This window comes from Giraffa tippelskirchi, chromosome 9 (genome assembly GCF_054371585.1).
Source record: "Giraffa tippelskirchi isolate mGirTip1 chromosome 9, T2T-mGirTip1v1.2.pri, whole genome shotgun sequence".
In the NCBI taxonomy this organism is placed as follows: Eukaryota; Metazoa; Chordata; class Mammalia; order Artiodactyla; family Giraffidae; genus Giraffa; species Giraffa tippelskirchi.
Window position 1 is genome coordinate 1,806,361 of NC_137283.1, and position 26,779 is coordinate 1,833,139.

At 47.4% G+C, this 26,779-nt stretch overlaps 1 protein-coding gene across 50 annotated transcripts in view; it reads right to left on the reverse strand.

The window, feature by feature from the left end:
* The window catches only part of NEK10 (NIMA related kinase 10), a 249,969-nt gene that overhangs the window by 187,563 nt on the left and 35,627 nt on the right, over positions 1-26,779 (reverse strand). For 43 of the 50 annotated variants that reach the window (XR_014065243.1, XR_014065246.1, XM_081529548.1 and 40 more), the window contains 4 exons: positions 26,033-26,163; positions 24,325-24,423; positions 8,659-8,743; positions 394-435 (listed from right to left, as the gene is read on the reverse strand). Coding sequence is in view for 37 of the 50 variants with exons in the window: in XM_081529523.1 (XP_081385649.1) it covers positions 394-435; positions 8,659-8,743; positions 24,325-24,423; positions 26,033-26,163 (357 nt within the window). In the remaining 13 variants the exon portion in view is untranslated. The remainder of the gene's footprint in view (positions 1-393; positions 436-8,658; positions 8,744-24,324; positions 24,424-26,032; positions 26,164-26,779) is intronic. The other 7 variants (XM_081529528.1, XM_081529543.1, XM_081529545.1 and 4 more) reach the window with 2 other exon arrangements.

Here is a 26,779-nt window from a genome sequence, read left to right on the forward strand (position 1 = left end):
AATATTTTAGTGAGCACAGTAATTCTTTATTGTGTGAAAAAGTGATGAGCATCCTCATAGGCAATGTTTTCTCCTGCCAACTTGGTGTGTGCACTGCCAAGGCCCAGGGCCTGCCAGCCAACACCTATTTATTGTCTTCACTCACTCAAAACAGGTGACCTTTTCTAAAAGTCTCTCATTTCACAGGCGGGGTAAAGTGAGCCCAATCAGCCGGAGAAAGCAGCTCAGTCCCTCCCTGCTCTGTGCGTATCCTGTACACTCACGACCCTAGGCTCGTCTCCTTGGCAGGCGGCTATGTTGAAAGAGACCTCTCTGTCACACACTGTGGATCTCTGCCCGGAGGCACAGCACAAAATGGAAAGGCAAGACCAGCCACCACAAAAGAGATCTTACCTGAGCTAGGTTTTCAATTCCACCCAAGCTATGAAGTATTTCCTAATAAAATAAAACAATAGAAAAGACATGAACGATGAGAAGGGGGGGTGTATTTTACAGGCAACTGATTTATGAAGTCATGAGTCTGTAACTATTTTTGAAGGTCCACACTCTAATATAAATATGGAAAACTTTAACGTTGGTCATTCACACTATATTTAACACAAACTATTAATAGATATGGGCTTCCCTGGTGGCTCAGCGGCAAAGAATCTGCCCGAAATTATGCATGCAGGAGCTGCAGGAGACTTGGGTTTGATCCCTGACTCAGGAAGATCCTCTGGAGGAGGGCATGGCAACCCACTCCAGTATTCTTGCCTGGAGAATCCCATGGACAGAGGAGCCTGTGGAGGCTACAGTCCACGGGATTGCAAAGAGTCAGACACGACTGAAGCGACTTAGCACTCACGCACCAATTTCCAGTAAGAAGGCACTGCACACAATTTCTGAAAAGTGCTCGTTAAGACAGAGAGTGCTGGGAGGCTGGAGCTGTGAGAGGACCTGGCTTGGAGCCCAGGCTACTCGCCCTGTTTAGCTTGGGATGAGCGGGTTTCAGGTGGCTCCGCCTGTGTAACACTACACTGACGCCTCTCTCCTTACCTGCTGTGCACACAAGGAAGTTTTTTGAAATACAAATATTAGCCATCGTTCCAGCTCTGGAACGTGCCTGGCAATGAGTACATGCGAGGGTATGAGGGGGTGATCACGTTCTACCCTGGAGCTACGTGAGCAGCTGAGGGAAAGGCTCAGGGGCTCGAGGCCTCCTGGGTCAAGGGTCAAGGTTTCCTTAATCTGTGTGAATGGAATCTGGAAACCACACACCCTTGTTCAAATTAAGAATTCAGGATGGGGAACACATGTAAACCCATGGCTGATTCGTGTCAATGTATGGCAAAAACCACTACAATATTGTAAAGTAATTAGCCCCCAACTAAAATAAATAAATTTATTAAAAAAAAAAAAGAATGAAGGTATATTTATAACTCAATTAAAATAGTTCTATGACCACCTACTAATTTGAATTCCCATGATTACTATTCACTTTGGAAGAGCTGCAGTTAAAGAACAGAAGAATACTGTATGCATTGCCACTAATTATGACGGACATGTTATACACATAAAAATAACATTTTAAAACCACTTATATTTTTTTCAGCATTTTCTTTTCCGTTCCTGTTAGTAAGATCCCCAGGTTAGGCTCTGAAGGACACACAAATATATAGATGACAGAGGTTGACTTCACTGAGCTGCAGGAAAGCACAAGGCAGACACACAAATAACTGGAATTTAAGATAGGTCTGCTGCTGCTAAGTTGCTTCAGTCGTATCCGACTCAGTGCGACCCCATAGATAGCAGCCCACCATCCTGTCCCTGGGATTCTCCAGACAAGAACACTGGAGTGGGGTGCCATTTCCTTCTCCAATGCATGAGAGTGAAAAGTGAAAGTGAAGATGCTCAGTCATGTCCGACTCTGAGTGACCCCATGAACTGCAGCCCACCAGGCCCCTCCGTCCATGAGAGTTTCCAGGCAAGAGTACTGGAGTGGGGTGCCATTGCCTTCTCCATAAGATAGATCTAGGTAGGTGTTTTAAGAAAGTTATGGGGCTTCCCTGGTGGCTCAGATGGTAATCTGCCTGCACTGCAGGAGATCAGGGTTCGATCCCTGGGTCAGGAAGATCCCCTGGAGAAGGGAATGGCAACCCACTCCAGTATTCTTACATGAAGAATTCCATGGACAGAGGAGCTTGGTGGGCTACAGTCCATGAGGTCACCGAGAGTTGGACATGACTGAATGACTAACACTTTCTCATAGTTTAAGAAAGTTATACACGAGGTGCTGTGACCCCCCAGAGGAGGGACATATAATAGCCTGCTGAGAGGACTACGGAAGAGTTTGTAAGGGTGATGGCCTCTGAATGGGCTTAGAAGGATGGGTTAGTTGTGCTGAGGAGATGTGGAGAAAGAGAAAGAAATGAAGGGGATTCCTCCAAGCAAAGAGGACAGGAGGACAAAGGTGCACTGAAGTTGCATAGAAAGAACATCAAGATGTTGTATCACCATGAAAAGCAAGTCCCTAAATTTCTGAAGGGAGTCATTGGGATAATGTTAGAAAAATAGAGTGAGATAAACTGTGGGAAGACTTGAACATGAGCCTGAACTTTGCCATCTGAGCCTGACGGACACGTGTGAACAAGGGCTGATCAGACACAGCTGTGGGGACTCCCCTCCAGTCTTGGAGTAAACGGGAGAGGGACGGGCATGGGGGAAGCCCCATGGGTTGGCAGGGGCAGAGGGAAGGGAGTGGACGGGGGGCAGTCTTGCCATGTCTGACCCGCTGGACGTGAAGGCCAGTGGGGAGGAAGGGCGCAGAGAAGAGGCTTCACCGTCTGCCCACCGAGGTGACGGGAGGCCAGCACAGGCTAAGCCCAGGGAAGAGGGGAACGCAGGCTGGGTTAGACAAGGAGGTGGAGTCCGACGTGCCGAGGTGCTGGTGGTGTATTCAGGTGATGGAAGAACAACAGACCGGGGAAAATGAGCCGAGGGCAGAAGCCTGAGATCTGGCATTGTTGACATAAAGGAAATTTAAATTTGAAGCTTGGGAGGGAGAAGGCACCAGGGAGAGACTCAGGTTTGAATGATCGGTCATGGTCTGTCTTAAATGTTTACCTTGGCAACAATATATCTATGCCATCATCGGTGCTCACAGCAGGGAGCTGACTCCATGCTTCCCAAACCCTGTCCCGGGAATGATGATTTCATTCTGTGCAATGAGTGGTACCAGGTGTTCGAAAACATTTTTATGATCAACTAGTAGGTTGAACAGAGTGTAACAAATTATTTTGTTATAGATTTAAACTCCTCTGAGCTTTAACGTGCTGCCGTGCACCAGCCTCCAGTAGGAGGAGCCGCCCATCTTCCCCGCATACGGTGGGTGAGACACACCACCTCTCCCAGAGCCCTCACCAGGTCCTGTGGGCGCCGTGTCAGAAGCACTGTCCCAAAGCACAGGAAAAGGAGCGGGGCTCCACCACCGCTAGAAAATGTTGTCGTTCTGCCCTCAAGCAGTGACCCACCATTTACTAAACAAGCCACAGGACAACCGGAGAACAAGACCACAAGGCCCCCAAATCTCTGGGCTCAGCAGTCCCGGCTACTGAGCTGAAGAGCAGACGGGACTGGGCTCCTCCCCGGCACGGCCTGAGGCTCCCAGGACCGGGCTCTAGACTTCCGAGCCTAGTGACCTGGAGCCAGTTTCCATCAATCTGGACAAATGTCCTCGCTCTACCTATTCCCAGAGTTTCTCTCTTTTTAAAAAATTGACACAATGATATAATACTGATAAAAACTATATAGAACAACAGTGCGCCCTGCAACACCACTCTGGCTGCCGTCAGCCCAGCGGCGTGTCACCACGGCATAAGGGTCAGGCCGCCGGACACGCTGTCCCTGGGCGGGCGGTCAGCAGAGCGGTGAGCTCCGGGTGCTGCGTCCTGACCCGCTGCCCACTCCTCTGCAGTCAGCAGCCTACACTGCTCATCCCTCTATCACAGCTGTTGGCTCCCCTGGGCCCTGACCACGACGTATCTTTCCAGGTGTGTTAGGAGCTACTCTTCTAAAGGCTTGTAAGGGGAAAGGAAGTTTCCTGCCTGGGAGTCTGGAGGAAGGCGGTGCCACTGATGGAAGCTGCAGAGGCAGCTTGCAGGAGCGTCAGGAGGGACAGACCCGAGTGAAGTGATGGCAAGTCCCGTGCACAGAGAGCACTTTGGCCCCCGGGCTCCTTTATACAAATTACCGGGAGTCCCAGGGACCTTCTGTTTATGTGAGTTAATCTATTTATATTTACCGTGTATGTGTGTATTCAGTCACTCAGTTGTGTCCAACTCTGTGCAACCCTGTGAACTGTAGTCCACCAGGCTCCTCCGTCCATTAAACTCTCCAGGCAAGAATACAGGAGTGGGTTGCCATTTCCTCCTCCAGGGGATCTTCCCAACCCAGGGATCAAACCCGCATCCGCATCTCCTATGTTGGCAGGAGGATTACCTGGGAAGCTCTTTATATTTACCATATTAGAGATAAAAAGTGAGGAATCTTTACAACACAAGAGCCACAAGCATGTGTTCCATCAGGCGTGAGGGTACACCATCATCACACACCCTGCAGCCTCTGGAAGGCTCCACTGCACGCTCGTAAGAGAGTGAGAATGCATCACACTGGAGCATCACTTTTAAGACCATTTGGACCCTATGGGACCCCTGGAAGGGTCTCAGAGACCTGCAAAGTCCCCAGACCACACTTTGAGAACCATTGTGCTACCATATCATCCCAACAAATACCTGGACATTTGGGACTTAAATGAGGGGGAAAGTCTCAGGCTGGAAACATGTGCTTGTGAGCAAAGAACAACAGCAATAAAATGATTGGTGAAGCTAAGAGCTCAGAAGATAGGGGAGACTATAACAAAGAAAATAGCTTTGGGGAAGGTTAACATTTTGGGGTTGCCCCAGTGGCTCCGATGTAAAGAATCTGCATACAGGAAACACGGGCGACGTGGGTTCGATCCCCGGGTCAGGAAGATTCCCCTGGAGGAGGGCATGGCAGCCCACTCCAGTATTCTTGCCTGGAGAATCCCATGGACAGAGGAGCCTGGCGGGGCTACAGTCCATGGGGCCGCACAGAGTCGGACTCGACTGAGCAGCTGAGCACAGCAGCGGCATTTAGGAAGGCGGGATTTTACAAAGGAGCAAGTAAACAGCACAGAAAACCAGAAGGTGGTGAGGAAGGGCTGGAGGCTTTCAGGATCAGTGAGGGGAAACAGAAAGCGTGGCAAGGGGCGCAGGCTGCTGGAGAGCCGCTGGGGGTGCGGCGGGGGCGATCGGGCCATGCAGCTCCGCTATCATGCTACTGCTGCGGCTGATGGAGATGTAGGTTAGGAGTTTTAAGGTTTTCTGTTTATCGTTGATAAGCAATGTGCTCTGACGGCTCACTGTAAGCAGCCTAGGTAGACTTGATCCTGCTTGGAACTCTAACTCCACTTGAAATCTCTGAACACATATCATCCTTTAATTATGAAAAATGAAGCAATTTTGTCTTTAAAAATGGCTTCTCTTTCATCCCTTTCACTCATTTCTTCCTGGAACCTTCATATACAGGAGCATATACTGGAGTCTCTGGGTCAAGAAATGCTGACTGGATCATGACCCACCATGGTCTTTTTAAATGACTTCCAGAGAGGCCCTGGTGCACAATATGCAAGGAAAAGCTCTACTGCACACCAGCTGTAAAAGAAAGGGAGTGGATTCCATATAAATAGTCTGACCTTTCAATAAATGCAGTAATGAAGGTGAGATCAAGGCTTGAAAGGATAGTGTGTCCTGAAAAGGGCATTTTTATGATAAGAAAAAACAGAAAGGGAGCCACCGATGCCGTAATAAAGACAACAGATGGAAGGCTGAGGCTTGACAAGGAGGAGGGTATTTCTTCAGAAATAAGAAGGGACGTAAAGGTGCATAGTCGCCTGTCAATGCAGGAGGCATAAGAGATGTGGGTTGGATCCCTGGGTCGGGAAGATCCCCTGGAGCAGGGCATGGCAGCCCACTCCAGTATTCTGCCTGGAGAATCCCATGGACAGAGGAGCCTGGTGGGCTACAGTCCATGGGGTCACAAAGAATTGGACATGACTGAAGCGACTTAGCATGCATGCACAATGGTGCATAATAATCCAAACATTTCCAGCAACAAGGAAAATATGGGCATTCCTGCTAGGATGGCCTCAGTTTTGCCTGTAAAACAGGTAATGCTGTAACCTAATAAGAACGACCAGGGTAGGAGGGGTGTGTGTGAGAAGCAGACACGGTCTGGAGCGACCACTGTGGATCGTGCAGCACTGACCACTGTTTCACCAGGAGAGGAAAGGGAGGCCTGGCCTGGCTCACTGACATTTGTGGGCACAGGTCGCAGTAAACCCCAGCGAGGTTATGTGACTTCGGCCAGAAATTCTTGGCAACTCAACATGTTAAACAACTGCCTTCGTTTGCGGACCAAGTGCCAGGAGGAGAGATTCAGGGAACACCTCCTTCTATGGGAAGGCTGGAAATCAATGGGAGATCTGGCTTAACACGTGTTTTTGTCATAAAAGCCCCAAAGCAAAGAGGTCACGGAATTCTTTCCTGTAGAGGGCAGTCCAGTCAACCTTGTTCCAGCCCACCAAGGACTGGGTGAAGGAAGGGAATACTTTAGATGAAGATGAGCAGGGTATGACACGAGAGCCCTCAGTTCTCTGAGCAGACAGCGCGTCTAAGGCAGACATGTTGCTAACTTCTGTAAGTCCAAAAACTAGACCTCCTGCTAAACATCCACCTTCTTCCATGAATACTTATATGAATACCATATACAAGCTGTTCTTACCCAAGCTGAGGCCTATGGGGCATACGGCAGGGGGTGGGGGAGAGTGTTAATATGACTCGGGGACAAGGAGCCCAGGGCCGGGGGGAGGCGGGGGCAGGGACCCAGGCAGAGTGGAGCACACACCACCCTCACCAGCGTGACCCACACAGCTCCATCCGGGTGTCACAGGAGAAAAGGAAAATTCCCATAAAACTGTGAGCAACCAGGACAGAAAGTTTTCTGAGGAAAGTCATATATTCGAATAACTGGTTGGCTGAACTGGAACAACACAAAGCCGGCTTGGAGTACAGAATGAGGAAGGGGCAGCTCTTCTAAAGCAAAGACCGAAGCTGCCGTGAGTCCCAGGAGACTCAAATCAGAGCCGGTGCATCGCTGGCTAGCAGCAGAACCCGCTACTTTAAGTGCCAAGTTTGGAAAAGATGGTTATCAGGGTAATGAAAGGAAATATGCCCTGACTCAGATAATAACTCATCAATAAAGCTGAATCCAAAATAAATGTGTTTCAGAGTGGTCTGAGCATCCCAGTAGCTTATCAGGATGGGGCATAAAAGGAGAATGACTGAAGCATGTAGGAATGACAAGACTGCCCTTTAGATATTTAATGCTGGCAAGCAGAGACAATAATGGCTCAGTAGCAATTTGGAGACTTCTCCAAACTGGTTGAGCAGTGGTTCCCCCAACCAGTAGCATCAGCGACACCTGGGAACTTGTCAGAAATGCAGATTTCCAAGCCCTCCCCAAACTTACTGAATCAGAAGCTTCCCCGGTGGCTCAGACAGTAAAGAATCTGCCTACAGTACAGAAGACCTGGGTTCAATCCATGGTCAGGAAGATCCCCTGGAGAAGGAAATGGCAACCCACTCCAGTATTCTTGCCTGGGAAATCCCACGGCCAGAGGAGCCTGGTGGGCTACAGTCCAGGGGTTGCAAACAGTCTGACACGACTGAGCAACTAACACTTTCACTTTCAGGGGCCAGCAATCATTAAGTCTTCCAAGCGTTTCTGATATACAGAAACTTTACAAACTTTGTTTTATAGAAGCAGGAATCTTAGCAGCTGGGTCTGGAAGGAACAACTTTCACAGACCAGGTGGTGTCAGGTAAGCCTTTCTTTAGAGCCTCACTGCTAAAGCTCTCAGCGCTTGCTACTCAAAGTGTTGGCCATGGACCAGTGGCCTCAGCGGAATCGTGGGCCTCAGTGTACACCTATGGAATCCACATCTGCACTTACAAGAGCCCAGGTGATTCCCCTGCACGTTAAAGTCAGAGAGGTACTAACCCAGAGACAGAATGCTTAACTGACTCTTGAGGAGAGGGGAGACGCCTCCTCTGAGGCAGGCGGGAGCCCCGTGCTCACCTCTAACTCAGGCTCCCAGGCTGAACTCCGGGGGGTGCATGGCTCTGGGGCAGCTACCAGAGTGTAGGCCCGGCCGCTCCCCCTTGTCGGCCCTGGAGCTCCCTAAGGAAGTCCCCACTTGTCACTGCTGACTTTGGCCTGGTGGGCTGCTTGGCATCAACATGCTCCAAAGTATGGCCAAGTGCACCCTTCTCCAAGCTGCCTATGGTTTAAAATGCCAAGAGATGATGCAAACAGAACAGAAGTCAGTCCACTGCATCCCATAGGTAATAGAGTACAAATATAGAGATATTTCTGTCCCCATTAAATCACTTCTCTCCTATCGATTTCAATAGCAGGTAAGATACTTCCCAAATGTGAGAGAGGAAAAAAAAGTTACCATGCTGTGCTTCAGAAAAGAGCCCACCAGTTTTTATTTCCTCTGCAAACTAGTAAAAAGTGTTTTTATTTTTTGCAACCAACCTGGTAACATGGATCCCTCATTAGGAGTCTCAGACAAATCAACACTCTCAGAAAATGAAGCGATGGAGCGCGATCAACCCAGTGTCTGAAAGAAAACGAGAGAACATGCTTGTTCACGTTTACAGACCAGTGAGCCTGACAGCTCATGCAGAGCGCAGCACTAGGAAGGAGAACAGAAAACATCTATGGGAGGAGCATCCATTTGTCTCAGACAGTCTGCAATGGGGACTGTTATTTGACACTTAACCAATTTTAATGGAAAACACTGTCATTTCAAAGTCGAGGCCCCTATATTATTTGGTTCACGGGCCCTTTACTGTCCCAAGAAAGGGCAGCCCCTGATTACAAGAAATAGCTAACAGGTTCAACTTCAAAAGGTTTGATACACTCATAACTTAGCATCCAATTAAAAAAAAGATAATACATATACACTGGAAGAAAATTATTTTTATTTTATTCTTAATCACATTTACTTACTAACGGAGTGTATGTACTTGTGGAAACTAAACAACTTCTCCAGTCTTGGAATGGGACACAACACTACCTCCATTTCCTCCTCCACCTGACTCCTCAGGGCACTTGCTTTTGACCACAGTGACCACTGAAGACTCAGCTACAGAAGAATAAGCAGCATCTAAGGGAAGGCAGTACACCTCATGTGGAAACTGTAATCACCCAGAGTAGTCCACACTGTGCCTGACAGATGGTGTGTATCATCGCTGTTTTCCCTGAGATTTTAAAATATCCCATGGCACCCCTGGGGGTTCCAATCAGCTCCCAGCGTGCTTCAGTGCTCCTTGTGGGAAACGTGGGGATAAAGTATTGTCTTAGATCTCAGGTCACTTTCCCTGGAAGCAGACTCGTCCCTGAAGATCGGTGTGATCCTGAGTGACTGAGGACCAGGAGACCTCCTGGAGTGGGGGTCAGGGAAGAGGGAGGCGTCAGGGATGGGGTGAAGGGGAGGAGGCGGGGGGAGACCCAGAGGGCCGGGGTCTGCTGTGCCAGCCCAACCTCCATTGACCCCTCGACCCGCGTGAAGGCAAGCACCCTGGGCTTCCCCGCTCCCAGAACAGCTGCCACGGGGCGGGGGGAGGGGGCACTGCAGGAGGGACGAGGGGCAAAGTGCCAGGCACTGCTGCTCTCTGGGCCTGTGGGCAACGTGGCCTCAAAACGGAGGGAGCAGAGTGGTGGGCGCGGCGCCCTGCCTGCAGGCTCTGGGCAGCTCTCCAACCACTCTGGGGACGGGGTGTCGTCTGCACGCCCAGCACCCTTCCCCACTGCTGGACCAGTTAGACTTAAGGGTCAATGAATTCTACCTGGGAACACTTTTCTGTCCGCTCCCACGGGGCCACCCAGGCTGCCGAGTGTGAATACTGCAAAACACTTTTCTCATGTCACTCAGGGAGGACCCATCGGCCAAGAACGTTCAGGAACATAGCCCAGGCTGAGGCTCGGACCCGGAGCTTCCCAAGTCTCGGCTGACAGCACATCTGAAACTCAGTTCATCTCCCCCACCCCCACCCCCACACAGGCCTCATCCATCCAGGCTTCCAGCTGATCAGACCAAAACCCTGGGTGCTTGCTTGTCTCCTCTAGTTCACTCACACCCTTCACCCCTCAGCACATCCTGTCTGCTCCACCTTTAAAATCTCTCTCCATTCACACAAGTTTGAGGCAGGAGATAGATGGGCCTCTAGGCTGAGCAGCTGGAGTTTGTCAAGCAGAGCAGATTGGAGCTTTGTTTTCCCTGAGGACCCAAGGACAAAGCTAGAGGCGGGAACTGAGCTCTGATGGAAGCAAACACAGCAAATGACTGTATCTATCACTCCTGCTGCTGCTAAGTCACCTCAGTCGTGTCCGACTCTGTGCGACCCCACAGACGGCAGCCCACAGGCTCCCCCGTCCCTGGGGTTCTCCAGGCAAGAACACTGGAGTGGGTTGCCATTTCCTTCTCCAATGCAGGAAAGTGAAAAGTGAAAGTAAAGTTGCTCAGTCATGTCCGACTCTTCTCGACCCCGTGGACTGCAGCCCACCAGGCCCCTCCGTCTGTGGGGTTTTCCAGGGAAGAGGACTGCAGTGGGGTGCCACTGCCTCCTCCGTGAGGTAAAGGAAACCTACCCAACTCCACACGAGCAGGAAGGCTCCTCGGGGGTCAGAAAAGGGGGGCATCTCTCCATAACAAATGTTGTCTTACTCCCATTAGCCTTTGCTCTGGAACCCATCTTGACAAAAAGATGCACATGCATATGAAGAAGGCCAAGGCAGGGCAGGTGTGGGAAAAGGAACAAGATGACCGGCCAGAGGAGAACGAAGACGCAGAAGAACTGCCGCATGTACACGGTTCGCCTCCCGCCCCATCACGGGGGCCCTTTCTCTCCGGGTGGGCGTTCCTGCTTTGTTTCTGTGGAAACACAGTTTCTTGGCGTGCTCTCCCACATGTGCTGTGTCTCTAAAAATAAACTTTGCACCGTTTTTTGCAGTTTTTACCTCCTTAAATCATTGTTACTTTCAAACAGAGGCAAGAGCCAGGTCGGCTTTGCTTCTAGTCTCTAGTCCCTGGTGGACTAGCAGCTAGGACTCCCGGTTTTCGTCCAGGATACTCAGGTTCAAGCAATGAAGGGCAACTAAGATCCTGTCTCAAGCCCACTCACTGTTGTCTCTCTGAGATCGGCTTCTCACTCCCTCATCCGCTATGACCCTGGTTCAAGCCTCCATCATCGTTTGCTTGAACTACTTTTTATTCATATTAAAAAAAAAAGTGGGGGTACACCCTGCAGCATGTGAGATCTTAGTTCCCTGGCCAGGGATTGAACCCATGCCCCCTGCAGTGGAAATGCAGAGTCTTAACCACTGGACTGCCAAGGAAGTCCCTGCGTGAACTATTGCAAAAGCCTCCCACCTGCCTTCCTCGCTTCCACCTTTGTTCCAACTTCAGTCTTCGCGCATCAGTCAGGGACATCCTCCACTGACCCCCTCCCTGCCCTGGCCCCCAGGGTCTCTCCTCTCGCTCAGGCCCCATGGCCCACAGGCTCTTTGGGACGCCTGGCCTCCCCACTGCCTCTCAGGGCTCACCCCCACCCCCACTGCCCCACCAAGCCCTCCCAGGCACACTGGCCTCCCCAAGCCTTCTTCACTGACCCACTCACAACATGGCTGGGCTGGGAGCCTTGCCTTTGCTCCTTTCTGTGAAGCAGCCTTGGCAACGTTTTAACACTGGAACCTCCCATACAATGAGATAGATGTTCTCTGACATGATTTGAGGCCAGCCACGTGCAGCTCTCCTAACTAAAGTGTATGTCACAGCGCGGAGGTCAGCACAGCGCAGCCTGGACTCCTGAGGCGAGGAAGGCACGCTGAGCGCTGCCGAGCACCGACCTGCCTGCATCACCGGAAGGTGCTCCCCGCAGGCGACACCGCCCTCCAGGTCAGTCCAGTGTGATGCGAGCGTTAGCAAAACCTAAAACAAAATGTGTCTGCTATTTCTTGCCTAGCCAAGAACAGAGGAAGATGAAGCTCTTTCGGACCAGAATCCACATAATTCCCCACCCTCTCCCACCTTCCTGCACAGCTGAGTGAGTACAGCCAGCAAAGTTAGGGCACTTTAAACAGCTGCCCCTCGGTCAAGAGGAGCACTTACTTCAACGGCAGTCCCAATACAACCCTTGCCCAGCTTGCCTGACATCGATCCCTGACCTTTGCGGGGCTGGGGGCGGTAGAATTCAGCTTTGACTGTTTCTCGATCCTGAGAAATTCAACTCTGCCCCAAGCCTGCACGTCTCTTACCTCCTAGAAGGCAGATCAAGCATCTGTGGTGCCCCTACCAGAGGTGCCACCCCAGCCCAGCCATTACTCTCCACCCCAAGCCACTGGCTCCTTCCATCCACTCACTCAGCTCACAGGAAGGAAGCTGGAAATACGCTTTTCCCACAGCCTTATATTTCCAAGGATGTTTGACTGCATCTTATAAATGAGAGTCCCCACAAGAGGCCTGGCTCTGGAGATGGAGATTGAACACAGTGTCTCAAGAAGATCGCTGGCTGAGAATCACTCTTTCTGCCACCACCAAGGCCCCTAGCAAGAGCTGCTGCCACAGGTGCCAGCAACTCACAGCCCTCCTTCAGTCTCGCCACCATGACTGTGACACCTCTGCTACTGGAGGCAAAGTTCAGTCTCTTCTGAAAATAAAGACAGGACTCAACCCTTCTGGGGCTTCCCAGGTGGCGCTTGTGGTAAAGAATCCACCTGCAATGCAGGAGCTGCAAGAGATGCAGGTTCGATCCCTGGGTTGAGAAGATGCCCTGGAGGAGGAAATGGCACTCCAGTAGTCTTGCCTGGAGAACTCTGTGGACAGAGGAGCCTGGAGGGCTACAATCCATGGGGTCGCAGAGTCGGACACGACTGAAGCAACTTAGCACACACACATGCAACCCCTCTGAGGACAGTAACCAGACAGAATTATCCAAGGCCACAGTGGGAAGCTGCACTATAGTTCATCCTAACTTCCTGCACTGGGGAAAATAATGCAAATTTAAAGTATATTTTGAGTTTCAAACCATCACTTCTGGGAACCCTTGTCAGGATGTGGTTATTCTGAGGCTCCTATTAGAGACAGAAAACCTTTCATCTCATAAGTAGGGGGATGGCGCGTGACTGGTTTCCCTTCCAGGTGCTGGGGTCAGCTAAAGATAGCATGCAGCCAACACTACACCCCAAAGATCTAATGGGAATAATGATCCAGTGGCAACAGCTGCTGGCAGCCTCCTGAGGTTTAATGCTGGCTGCTCTTCATTATTTAAGAGGAGAAGCCATGGGATACACTGGGAGATGACTCATGTGACAAATCTGTGTGTGCTTGGAATTTTTCCTGTTAAGAATGTACAGCCTTCATGAGGGAAGTCCATGAGCTTTCCAATGCTTTTTCATATTAAAATCAATATGAAAAGGTTTTTTTTTCTGTTCCTTCTCACCTCTAAAAAAAAAAAAGAATTCCAGAATAGCTTTTTGTCTTGTTTTCCTATTAAAGGAATGTAAATAAATGAAGAATTCTAGAAAATCTCAGGATTGAAAGTTGTGTTCCAAGCAAGTGGCACTTTTTTTTGTTCTGCAGTTTAAGGACTGTGGCCTGAAGCTGTTGACATTTCCGTGTGATTCTGTCCTTGGCTGCTGTCAGTGTGAATAGAATTCCCGGTGTCTGGGTCCCGCGGGGCATCCTCCCTGAGCACTGACCTCTGAGGAGCAGTTGTCCCCTCCATGGCTCCCAGCCCTTCACCCTCCTCAAGGACGGGGCCCGTTGGCTGGAGCTCTGCTGCCCCTGGGGAATGGCATGTTCCGTAAGGTGATATAGCGCCCTGTTCGCCAGGAGCTGGGGGACTAGGAGACACACCAAGTCTAACGCGAGCAGAGAATTAGAGAGAATGGTAATGGCAGACTCCGAAGTCTTTGTTTGACTGAGGAGGAGTCAGGCCCCAGGCCCCCGAGTGTACAGGTAGCAGAGTTGGGGCCCCAACCCGCAGGCCAGGGCTCCCACATCCCCACTCCACCTTGGGCCTCCTGGATGACATGACGACAGAAAGGGGCTCTTTGATGCATCTCTTGTGGCGGCAGGCGTGTATAGTGGTGAGGGGTCTCCTGAGGTAGCTCGGAGAACCTTGTCTGTCGGCAAAGATAGTGTTTCCCTGGAGGACGTGTCCCATTATAGCAGCCGCAGGGCAGCAGATTCATGCACGACCAGGCAAATATTTGTCCCCTCTGCTGACTGAACTTCTGCCACTGCACTCGCAGGACTATTTGCACATGGCAGCGGGACCAGCCCCCACGCCTCTGTCATGACCACCTGCCGCTTCGATTTCGGGTCAGATGCCACTTTCTGCTATCGATGCAAACAGAGAAGGAGCAATGGTGCCACCAGAGACAAAGCATTTGAACAGAGAAAGGGTGGCCTCACCCTCCTGCTCAGCTGAAGAAACCCATGCCAGCCACGGCGCTGTGGGGACGGAGCACGGAGGGTCATGTGGTCAGGGCAACTCCACCCAGGGCTGATGCAAACGGCAGAGGTTAAACCTCAGCTGCCTCTCACCCAGAAGAAGCGGCGTCTTCAGAGGAAGCACTATGAGATCGCCCTTTGCATTTACACACAAAACAAGCACCACCAAAAAACCGCCACATTTGACTCAAAATTTTAAAGTGGAGAAATTGAAACCTGTTTCAAAATAAATATTACTTCAAATCCCTAAGGCAGATGCATTTTTTTTTCCTTTGGATAGTTGTAAAAGTAAAATTCACATCAAAATGGAGATGCAAAAACTCAAAAGAAATAAAACACGTGAAGACACGAATTATAAGTGAGTACTTGGGGAATTTTTACTGACTTGTCCCACTGTCCCTAATGGGTTGTGTCTTCCACTAAATCTGGCCCAGAAGAGATACCCAGGCAGAGGTCCATCCAATAGGTCATGTTGGTCCTGAAAGTCAGACTTTGAATAGAAAGGACGGTCCTAGCTATTTCTTCTGCATGACTGGTGACAGTCTCAGAGATTCAATGCTTTCAGATAGTTACTCATCACCTACCAGGATCTAGACGCTGTCACATGCCCAGGACTGCAGCCTGACACAACTATGCCCTGGTGTTCATAGAGGTTACCATCAAGAGAAAGAAGACCAATAACCCACATACACACAAAACTGCACATCAGGTGGTGACCAGGGGAAAACAACAAAGTTAAAGGTTTAGGGAGTCCTGGGAATGCTCTTTTAGGAGAGTCAGAGAAAGGTTTTCTGATACGAGTAGCATCTGAGTGAATTTGGCAATGAGTCGAGGTCTGAACCAAAGACTGAAGTATGTAGTTCCTGAGCAGGATGCACTGGTTTGTGCAGGGAAACCCTTGAGGGCTGGAGCAAGATGAGCAAAGACAGAGTCATAGGAGCTGATGTGACAGAGACGGCAGGAGCCAGTTCTGCAGATCTTTGTAGAAAAGAAGCAGGGATTTTGGACTTTTTACTCCAGAAAGTCACAGGGAGCCTTTAAGCACAGGACTCACATCATGTGACAGAGATTCTGAATAGATCCTTTGGGATGTGCTGTTAGGAACACTACAGGGACTCATGGGTCAGAGCCAGGAGCGTGGTCAGCACAAGAGACTGAGCAGCTAGGACAAGTCAACACGTGGGAGAGACTAGAGTTGAGAGGAAGGCAAGGTGTCCTATTTTAGGCATGGTGATGCTGAGATGCCCAAAGAAGTTCACCAATCAACATGTGAAGGAAAAGACTAAAGCAGGAGAGAGGTTTCCATCTCTCAGAGAAAAGCTGACAGAGAACTTCAGGAATGGGTGACTTTCATAAGTCGGGGTGTCCTCAGGACTGATTGATTTTAGCCATGGAAAGGGGGATCCAGAATGTGCTTTAGCTTACTCCCTGGTTCTCAGAAGCTCATGCACTGACAGGAAGCTGTCAATTATTGATTTGGTCAGGTTTAAAACTGGCATCAAAAAAGCAAGAGAGTTTCAGAAAAACGTCTATTACTGCTTTATTGACTATGCCAAAGCCTTTGACTGTGTGGATCACAATAAACTGTGGAAAATTCTGAAAGAGATGGGAATACCAGACCATCTGACCTTCTCTTGAGAAACCTGTATGCAGGTCAGGAAGCAACAGTTAGAACTGGACATGGAACAACAGACTGGTTCCAAATAGGAAAAGGAGTCCGTCAAGGCTGTATATTGTCACCCTGCTTATTTAACTTATATGCAGAGTACATCATGAGAAACGCTGGGCTGGAAGAAACACAAGCTGGAATCAAGATTGCTGGGAGAAATATCAATAACCTCAGATATGCGGATGACACCACCCTTATGGCAGAAAGTGAAGAAGAACTAAAGAGCCTCTTGATGAAGGTGAAAGAGGAGAGTGAAAGAGTTGGCTTAAAGCTCAATGTTCAGAAAACTAAGATCATGGTATCTGGTCCCATCACTTCATGGCAAATAGATGGGGAAACAGTGGAAACAGTGTCAGACTTTATTTTTTTGGGCTCCAAAATCACTGCTGATGGTGACTGAAGCCATGAAATTAAAAGACACTTACTCCTTGAAAGGAAAGTTATGACCAACTTGGATAGCATATTTAAAAGCAAAGACATTACTTTGCCAACAAAGGTCTGTCTAGTCAAGGCTATGGTTTTTCCAGTAGTCATGTATGGATGTGAGAGTTGGACGGTGAAGAAAGCTGAGCGCCGAAGAATTGATGCTTTTGAACTGTGGTGTTGGAGAAGACTCTTGAGAGTCCCTTAGACTGCAAGAAGATCCAACCAGTCCATCCTAAAGGAGATCAGTCCTGAGTGTTCATTGAAAGGACTGATGCTGAAGCTTAAAGTCCAATACTTTGGCCACCTCATGCGAAGGGTTGACTCATTGGAAAAGACCCTGATGCTGGGAAGGATTGGGAGCAGGAGGAGAAGGGGACAACAGAGGATGAGATGTCTGGATGGCATCACCGACTTGATGGACATGGGTTTGGGTAAACTCCGGGAGTTGGTGATGGACAGAGAGGCCTGGCGTGCTGCAATTCATGGGATCACAAAGAGTCAGACACGACTGAGCGCCTGAACTGAACTGAACTGAACTGAAAACTGGCTCTGGTGCTTACATGTGGACAAACAAGAAGTGGTTTTTCTCCTGAAAAGTTGGGATGATTTTAATTCTCTGCCTGTTAGCCATCTGAGTGAATGAGTTTCCTAAGAAGCAGCAGTAAACAGTAAAAAGAAAAAGAGAGAGAGAGAGAACTGGATGACTTTGTGTGTGTGTGTGTTTGTGTGTGTGTGTGTGTGCACGCGTGCACATGTGTACATACATATAGTGTGCATATATACACAATTTAAGCTTGGGGTAAACTCTAAATAACATTTTAGGAGAAACTAACATGATATTCTAATGGCAGAAAGCCAAGAGATACTGAAGAGCTTCTTGATGAAGGTGAAAGAGGAGAGTGAAAAAGCTGGTTTCAAACTCAACATTCAAAAAGACTAAGATCATGGCATCTGGTCCCATCACTTCATGGCAAATAGAAGCAAGGAAAGTGGAAGTGGTGACAGATTTTATTTTCTTGGGCTCCAAAAGCATTGCAGATGTGACTGAAACCATGAAATTAAAAAATTCCTGCTCCTTGGAAGAAAAGCCATGAGAAACCTAGACAGTGTATTAAAAAGCAGAGACATCACTTTGGTGACAAAGGTCCGTATAGTCAAAGCTATGGTTTTTTTCCAGTGGTCATGTACGGATGGGAGAGTTGGACCATAAATAAGGCTGAGTGCTGAAGAAATGATGCTTTTGAATTGTGGTGCAGCAGAAGATTCTAGAGAGTCCCTTGGACTTCAAGGAAATCAGACCAGTCAATCCTAAAGGAAATCAACCCTGAATATTCATAGGAATAACTGATGCTGAAGCTCCAATACTTTGGCTACCTGATGCGAAGATCTGACTTGTTGAAAAAGACCCTGATGCTGGGAAGATTGAATACAAAAGGAGAAAAAGGCGGCAGAGGATGAAATGGTTAGATAGTATCACTCACTCAATGGACATGAATTTGAGCAAACTCCAGGCAATAGTGAAGGACAGGGAAGACTGGTATGCTGCAGTCCACGGCGTCACAAAGAGTTGGACACAACGTAGCAACTGAACAACAATAACATGTAAGAACCGGATATTTGCTCCAGGTTAGGAATCATTAATCATCATGCTGAAGCTAAAGCTCCAATACTTTGGCCACCTGATGTGAAGAGCCAACTCACTAGAAAAGACCCTGATGCTGGGAAAGATTGAGGGCAGGAGGAGAAGGGTGTGACAGAGGATGAGATGTTGGATGGCATCACTGACTCAATGGACATGAGTTTGAGCAAACTACAGGAGACAGTGAAGGACAGGGAAGCCTAGCATGCTGCAATCCTTGGGGGTCACAGTCAGACATGACTTAGTGACTGAACAACAATAATGTCTCACATAAATGAAATAAACAAGCATATACTGTTTTTAAAAGATTATAAGGAAATATAATATGAGTTAACATAGCTTTTTCTGGGACTTCCCTGGTGGTCCAGTGACTAAGGCTCTGGGCTCCCAATGCAGGGAGCTGGTCAGGGAGCTAAACCCCACATGCCTCAACTAAAGCTCCCATAAGCTGCAGCGAGGTCAAGGATCCTGAGTGCTGCAACCAAGACCTGACACAGCCACATAAATAAACACATATTGTAAGAAGAGTTAATGTAGCTATTTCTAAGGTGGTATAAAGGGTAAATTTTCATTTTTTATAGTTTTCTGTGTTTTTCAAATTTTTAAAGTAATCAAAAGAGTTTAATGCAAAGAAATTCCACTTTATGAAGACTCTCAGTCTCCACACTCTCCAATAAAACCAGGGTCAATGGCTTGAGTTGGCAATGAAAGACCCAAGCTCCGTCCCTGAAGAGCTCAGCTCAGCACATAGCAGGAGGAACATGGGCCCAGGGTCCTTTGAGGAGCCAGAACAGCCAGAAAGGCAAAGAGGTGGGGATGGCAGGCTTCGGACAAGGATGAGCAGGGGCTGAGGCTCAGAGGTGAAAGAGAGAGAGAATAATTTTCCAAGAAACAACAAAGGGTTCAGTCTGACCTTAGTGAGCCCAAAGGACGTGCTGGGCAGGAGCGAGAGACAAGGCAGAGGAGGAAGAAGACCTCAGAGAAAACTGTGAACAAGAAAGGAACTGGAGTTTTACCTGGTCTATCAGGAGTTTTTTTTTTAGGTGTCTAAAGACCCAACCCTAACATGTTGGGTGGGGACCTTAATGAGCCTTTCTCTCTGTCCAGTTTCTGGGACTGACATGAAGACCTCTCTAGAGAGGTCTGAGCTCTCTGCACACTTTACCAAAGTGACCAGGGTTCTCTTTTCCTGGGGGAGAAAGAAGTCTTCAAGGCTCCTACTGGCCTCTCTACTACCTGATGAGATAAAATCACAGAAAAAGCCACTCTCAGAACTTCCCTGGTAGCCCAGTGGTTGACTTGAACTTGTGGTGCAGGGGGAGTGGGTTTGATCCCTGGTCAGGGAAATAAGTTCCCACATGCCATAAAGCCAAAAACTTCTTTTTAAATAGAAAAAGCATCTCTCCATCACCTCGGTCTATTTTAAGAACATAATCAAGACTCTGATGAGATTTCTGTTTCTTCTGACCCTCTGGTCCAGCTCTTGTGACAGCTCTAAAGAGCTGAGGCTGAAGATTAGGCAAAGCTCCAAAGAAGACGCACTTGCCTTGTGACCTTGATTCTAGTGTGGATGTGGACAATAGAGGTGTAAGCAGCAAACAAGTAACTATGTAGGTCTCCTGGGTTAGAGGTCCCTGGGAAGGTCACAGAACACTTTACAGCATTTTTAATAGGATTGTGATGGTTCGGACCAGATATTTTTCCCCAATTCAAGCAGTCCTTGAGCTCTTGAGCAGTTCTTATAGAAAGTGCAAATAGCTTCCCAGTCCAGACTTCCTAGATTCATTTCCAAAATACTTCAAATTTGTAACATGTATTCCAGGAAATGTGATGTAAAATAAGGATGCCAACTTGTTCTTATCAGAAAAGTGACTGCACTTATGGACAAAAAAAAAAGTCATGCTTAGTTAGATCAGATGGTTCTCTTTTAACTGAACTTAAAGAACCTGGAACACACTCACTTTTATAAAAGTTACAGGTGGGAAAAAAAAGTTACAGGTGGGAGAAGAGAAGATATCCTGGCAATTACTAGCATAGACATATCTAAAAGAGAACCCATTTTATTTATTTATTCTTTTTTTTTTTTTTTTGACTGTGACATGTGGATTGTGAGATCTCAGTTCAGTTCCCTGACCATGGCTTGAACCTGGGCCACTGTAGTGAAAGCCTGGGATCCTAACCACTAGGCAACAAGGGAATTCCTGAGAACCTACTTTAAAAAACCCCAAATTTCATATTACAGAGAAGGGGACGTGGTGTAATTAAAATATTATTGAGTTGACTAAAAAAGTTCGTTCAGGTTTTTCTGTAAGATGTTATCAAAACCTTGAAAGAACTTTTTGACCAACCCAATAGTTTAACAAATAAATCATGAAACTTAGATATATTTTATTTTACATTTAACAAAATTTAACGTATAATGCAACTCTGACCTGATAACTATAACAAAGCAAGAATGGGTTAGGCTGACACTTTTTGGCATATATTTTCTGACGAAGTCATATAACATGATCCAGTTTCCTTGAATTTACTTTTTATTTCTGCAGCATAAAGCAGGTTCACTTTTGCAAATATATTAGAAAGATCCATCCATATTTCCTAATGGCTTCTCCTGATCTTTGCTGTTCAAAACATGCTTTTCTGAATTTCACCCTGTCGCCTTCCTTGTTAATACTCTTTTCCACCATCGTCAAGCGGTCTGACTCTGCCAGGGCCTCACTGATCAAGTCCTGCCAGTTCAGCACCGTCACTGGCAGTAACTGCATGAAATTCAACATCTGCAGCCAGTTTCACAAGTTAGGTTACGTCTTATTTGTATTATGTTATAGAATCTTCACATCATCTGGCAATCAGCAGGGAATGGACCAACAGAGGTGCCTCAGAGGAGCAGTTACACAGAAAAGATCCTGGAGTAGAGGTTGACTTTATAAGCGGTCAGTTAACTTTTAATCCATCCACGGATTAACAGTTAATCCATCTTTTGCCCAACCCTACTTAGAATAGAACTGGGTGTAACAATCTGTCAGCAGTGAGAGGACGACATGAAAGGTTGCCCTTGACGTTCAACATTCCTAAATTCCTTCTCCTCCCATGAGAGCAAAGACATCTATGACTGCCTCTTCCTGGTTTAAATGTGCCAGTGTCGTAACAGTTTCTATTTCCCTACACAATCTCATTACTCTGTGCTTTCTTGCACAGGCAAATAAGAGGAAAAAGAGGTGGATACATTTTCAAACAGCAGACTCTACTGAGGACAAATGATCTCAGGGCAGAAGGAAAAGTGGGAAGGTGGAAATTCATTTACATCCCCTGCCACACATCAAGGTTTATTGCCATGTACAACCCAGAGTGGCCTCTGGTTCAGAGATGACATTCTCGCTCGCCCTTTGAGGTCTACTGTGAGGTGTTTTCCTCATGTGACTCTGCAGTAACAACTCTTGTCTCATTTCCGATGCTGCTTGGCAATTTTATTTCTGAGAACAAAGGGGCAAGTACAAGTCAACCTTAGGAAAACAATCCAGGAAACAGGGTATCCAGAAGTGTGGTTTAGGGGTGAATGTTGTTGGGGAAAGTGAACTAGAAGAGGAACAGACAAGAAGAATATCAACTGGGTATAAGCAGGTGAGACTGAATTCCCAGTCAGCTATATTCTCAGGGTAAACTTGAGCAGCATAGCATCTGAAATATGCCCAGTCTTACCTATAACCAGAGTTGGACCAACGGCCAAAGTCCACACCCCTCCAATTTCATCCATCCTATGTTTGTCTTAATACAGGTTACTTTTTGTCACATTTTCTTTGTATTGAGAAGTGGGTAACTAGCTGGCCAGAGTGAGTCCCTAGGAAGAAAGGAACCGTGTGTCCTTGTCATCTCTGGACCTTCACCCTCTCTGCCATGTACATGGTGAAGCTCAATAATTTGTTTTTTGAACTGAATCCAAGCCTTTCAGTCAACATCAAATCTGATGTTTGCAAAGAAAAGGGATAGGAAACCGTACCAGTAAAGGCCCTGAGATGTATTTCTACTAGACTAAAGTTGGAGGGAAAAGGAAAAACAGGCAGTTCTGGCCACACAAATGAGGTTATATGGGGAAAGAAACAATGGAAGACCTTTAAACTTAATCCATCTTTTACCCAACCTTGCTGTTAGAATAGAACTGGGTGTAACAATCTGTCAGCAGTGAGAGGACGGCATGAAAGGATGCTCTTGATGTTCAACAGTCCTCAATTCCTTCTCCTCCCACAAGAGCAAAGACATCTATAACCGCCTCTTCCTGGTTTAAAGATTTCCAGGGACTGATTGTGTTGCAAGTCAATAACTCTGTCCAATGTAAGATCCCTCAATAATCACTATGAATTTGAAAATGTCCTCACAAGAGATCTCTTGGCTTCAGAACTGTTAGGATCTCTTCGGCTGCTGGAGGCCGGCCCTCACCCCCTGTCTTCCCTGACAACTCCCATACCTGGTGTCCGCAGGGCAGAGAAACAGTAAGATCTCTACACTCGATACAGGGAAACTGCTGCCTTCCCCAAAGCACCAACCCAACAAATGACCCACTGGACATCCCCTGAGGAGTCTATGATTATCATCTTCAATACAACTTAAAGAACTTCAATTTTCCAATACCATTTCAGGCATAGTTACTGTGCTACTAACATTGCTCTGACTCTGTTCAAGCACAAGAACAAACAGTCCAGGACCACCTCAGGCCCTCTGCAGTGGTCATTAATCTTTCAACAATCTTTTGAGTATATTGACAACAACTGACTGTGACTCAATTACACAACCTTCGTAAAGATTCTAGGCATCTTGTGTCATCGGAGCCAGTCTACTGATATTCTGCTTAAACCAGGTACGAAGCCATGACACATGCAATCCCAACCCTCGATTGTTTTAAACTAAACCAATGTATTTGGCAGTCACTGTCAATACTTAAGTTTGCAATACTAAATAACCCCTCCAAAAGATCAAATCCTCAGACTACCACTCACACGCTGTTTAGGGATGCTGTTCTACTTAGAGTCGCCTACTGCACTGGACCAAGTCAGAGTCTTATTTCAGTCAGTCATTAAATTTTCAGTAATCTTCCTATTTTCCAGAATAAGGGCAATCTTTCCCATCTCACTGGGACAGAATTCAGATATCTCAATCAGGTTCCAGAGTGATGGGGAAGATTCAAGGTTCTTCCTGGGCTTTTCCACTAGTGCTTGTGGGGAGAGAGTCTGGGCCTCGCAGGAAGAGTAGAAGGCTGGGTCCAACCACGGAAGGATGCTGGGAGCCTCCTTCCAGTCTGAGAGCAGCGCAGCTCCCACTGCAAGTGGCCCAGGATCGAGAGAAAGGTCATTCCTGACTGCAATCCAGCACCAGGCAATGGCTCACTGAAAACCCCTGGTATTTTCAAGACAGAATCTGGAGGACCGGTCAGCTAGCCCTTCCCTGCAGCCCGCAGTGCACCAATGTTAAGACAAAGGAGAGCAAAGGAAAAAACATTTGACTTGGTCCTGAAAAGAAATATCGTCCCCAGCCTGTAACTGGTTACCTCACCCCCATCCTTTCCCTGCGGTCAGGCTGCAGCAGCCCAGTTAATCAGTGCTTGGATTGACTGCAAATCCGGACTTTGAGGATGCTGGCCGTGGTGTTACCCGATGTCTCTGTGATGAACACCTCCTGAATATCCAAACTCAAGTCAAGGAAAACAGCGTGACTTGGGTGTGTTCCCATTCTGCCGTGTCTATCATAAAATTCAGCTAAATTCAGCCCTAACCAGAGTAATTTTAATGAGATCATCTGCAATGACGATTCATTCACCTCCTTCGAAATGGTCTTTGCTCTGTTTTATCCTTTGAACATGTTACATTCATAAATTGCTTCAAACCGGATGCTAGAAACAAGATACATAATACATGCCATTCTTGGGTAAAGGTCTTTTTCTTTCTGGGACAGTCTTACCTGCATATGAGTCTATTTTTCACCAAGGCTGTAAATATCTCCTGAAATAGTTTATGCTGGGGATGTTTGCTGAAATTTCTCTCATTCTTGTAGTTTATACTAAGACAAAACAAACAGAAAAGCATTTTGTAATAAAAATTATTTAGACTGCCTCAAAATTACAAGTGCAGAGAAAGATCACCTATATGCATGCACATGTTGAAGGATTATTGAAATTCAGTGTATTGCCAAAGCAAGTATCAGCTGTTGAAATAGGAGGCGGAAATTATAGAGTTAATAATAAAGATTAGAGTCAAGCATATATATTTCATTTTATTACATTATATTATTCCCTATAAACACTTAATAGTTAAAATTTGTCAGAGGGAAGAAAAGGCCATGTGGAGAGCAAGAGTGCTGGACTCGCGATCTAGACAGCCATGCCACAGGCAGACAAGGCCCCCTCCCTTCACTTCACTACCTGCCACGGCTGTGGCCACTATAGCTGTTAACACCACTGCACACCATGCATATCTCCTGTGGTCAACAGCCCTTCAACTGTGAGAGCTTTTGTGGTTGTGGGTTGTGTGTATACAACAAAGCGGTGAGATATTCTAACTTCAGTTTTTTCTCTCCTGATATTACAGCCGAAAGAGAGGTTGAAAATATCCCAAAGCCATACCCTTTAAAAGGATCACATTGCTATGGAATATATAATATGATATTTCGTGCACATTCAAATAGACCAATTTTTAGAACTAGGCTAAATACACTGGAATTCCATAAATATGCCACCTCAGAGGCAGGTTTTGTAGCCTTACAAAGGCAGGTTTTATTGCCATTTGCACTGCTCCACCCTCATGATATGGCAGAGGTCACGGGACTGACTGTGCCCCCTAATGTAGTTCATAGCAGAGGAGGGCTGCCGTAGTTCTTAGCACACAGATATGAGCAGGCTGAATATGTAATAACGTTTTAAAGACTTCTGCATTCCTCACTAAACACGTATTTTAAAAATATTAACTCATGTAACACCGTGTGATGCTTGTGGACTCTTAAATTCATTGTCAGAAAATAACAGGGAAATAAGACTTAGGCCAAAAAAATAAATGATCATTCTAGAATACTTATATTGGTGTTTCATGTCATTCATTATTTACATGGTACTTAGTGTCAAATGACCTTACCACAGGGAGAGCTGGAGAGAACCAGCTCCCAGAAGAGGGGTGGCCCATGACAGCATGCAGCGGCTAAGAGGTCTCCATGGCAACGGGAGAGCGCAGCATGGGCTGGCACTTTCAGTGTGAAAGGTGAGGGCAGTGTCTCAACTGAAAGCCTGAGCACTTTGACCACCACGTCCTCAGCCTCATGATTGCTCACCGGGGGCTTCCATGCCTCCTCACAGCAGGCAGGATATGCACCCACCAGAAGCTAAAGGCAAAGCTCACTATCAGCCTCGCCCGGTCAACCCGATGGAGCAAATGCCAGATGTATGCCAGCTGGTGTCCTGACGCTCCCAGGTCACTCCCACCTGCAGCCAGACCGTCTGTGGCTCACACAGCACTTCTGGGAGTGGGCTAAGTGCTAACCACAATTATTCAATTCAGAATCCCCGTGGTAAATTTTAAAATGGACTTTCCATTTTAGCCCCTGTGACAAACTTAAACAAATCTTTGGGCTAATGAGCAGTCCAGGCTGCTGAAGGCAAGGAACATGCTGGATTTCTTACCTAAAATTTTCAAGTTCAACAGCTTCCGTGGACTCATGCCACTGACCCCGAGCTCTGTGCCCACCTCCCCTGAGGGCAGGCTCAGACTTCATCATGCTGTTCTGGGCGCTCTCGGAGTTAATGGCTGGAAGCTACAGAAACAGAAGCGCAGAGGACTTGAGGAGGACAATTTAGCACAGGATAAAGACAGTCACACAAAAACAGAGGGTGGGTGAAGGAAACGGGTGTGCCCTAAGCCAGCAATGAACATGAGAACTGTGTCCAATGTCTGGATTTCCCAAGATTTAGACAACCTAGGCACTCTGCTCATCTATTTTCTCCACCTTATGCTGCTGTTTCCTCATAGCCTGTGACACCACCGATCATATCTTACAGTGTCTACATGTTTTCAGTCTCCCTTGATGACACCATCAGCTCAGCACAGCTGGAGCTGCCCATGCTGTTCAGTATTGTATCCCCAGGAGCCCCCACCAGGCTGGGCATCCAGACCTGGGGAGGCCTGGGTTCTGGGGGCTTTGGCAGCTTCTTGGGTGATTCCAGTGTGCAGTCAGAACAGAGAGTTGGCAGATCCAGCTAGAAACTCTGGTCTAGATGACTGAGAATGAGTCATCTCCACTCATCCTTCACATTTACCAATCATGCACACTGAATGCCAACTTTTAGAGCTATGAAGGTAAAAGAGATTCTATCCCTTTTAATCAGTCTGAACATCCTGATTCCTCAATCATGTTTATAAAAGTCATGAAA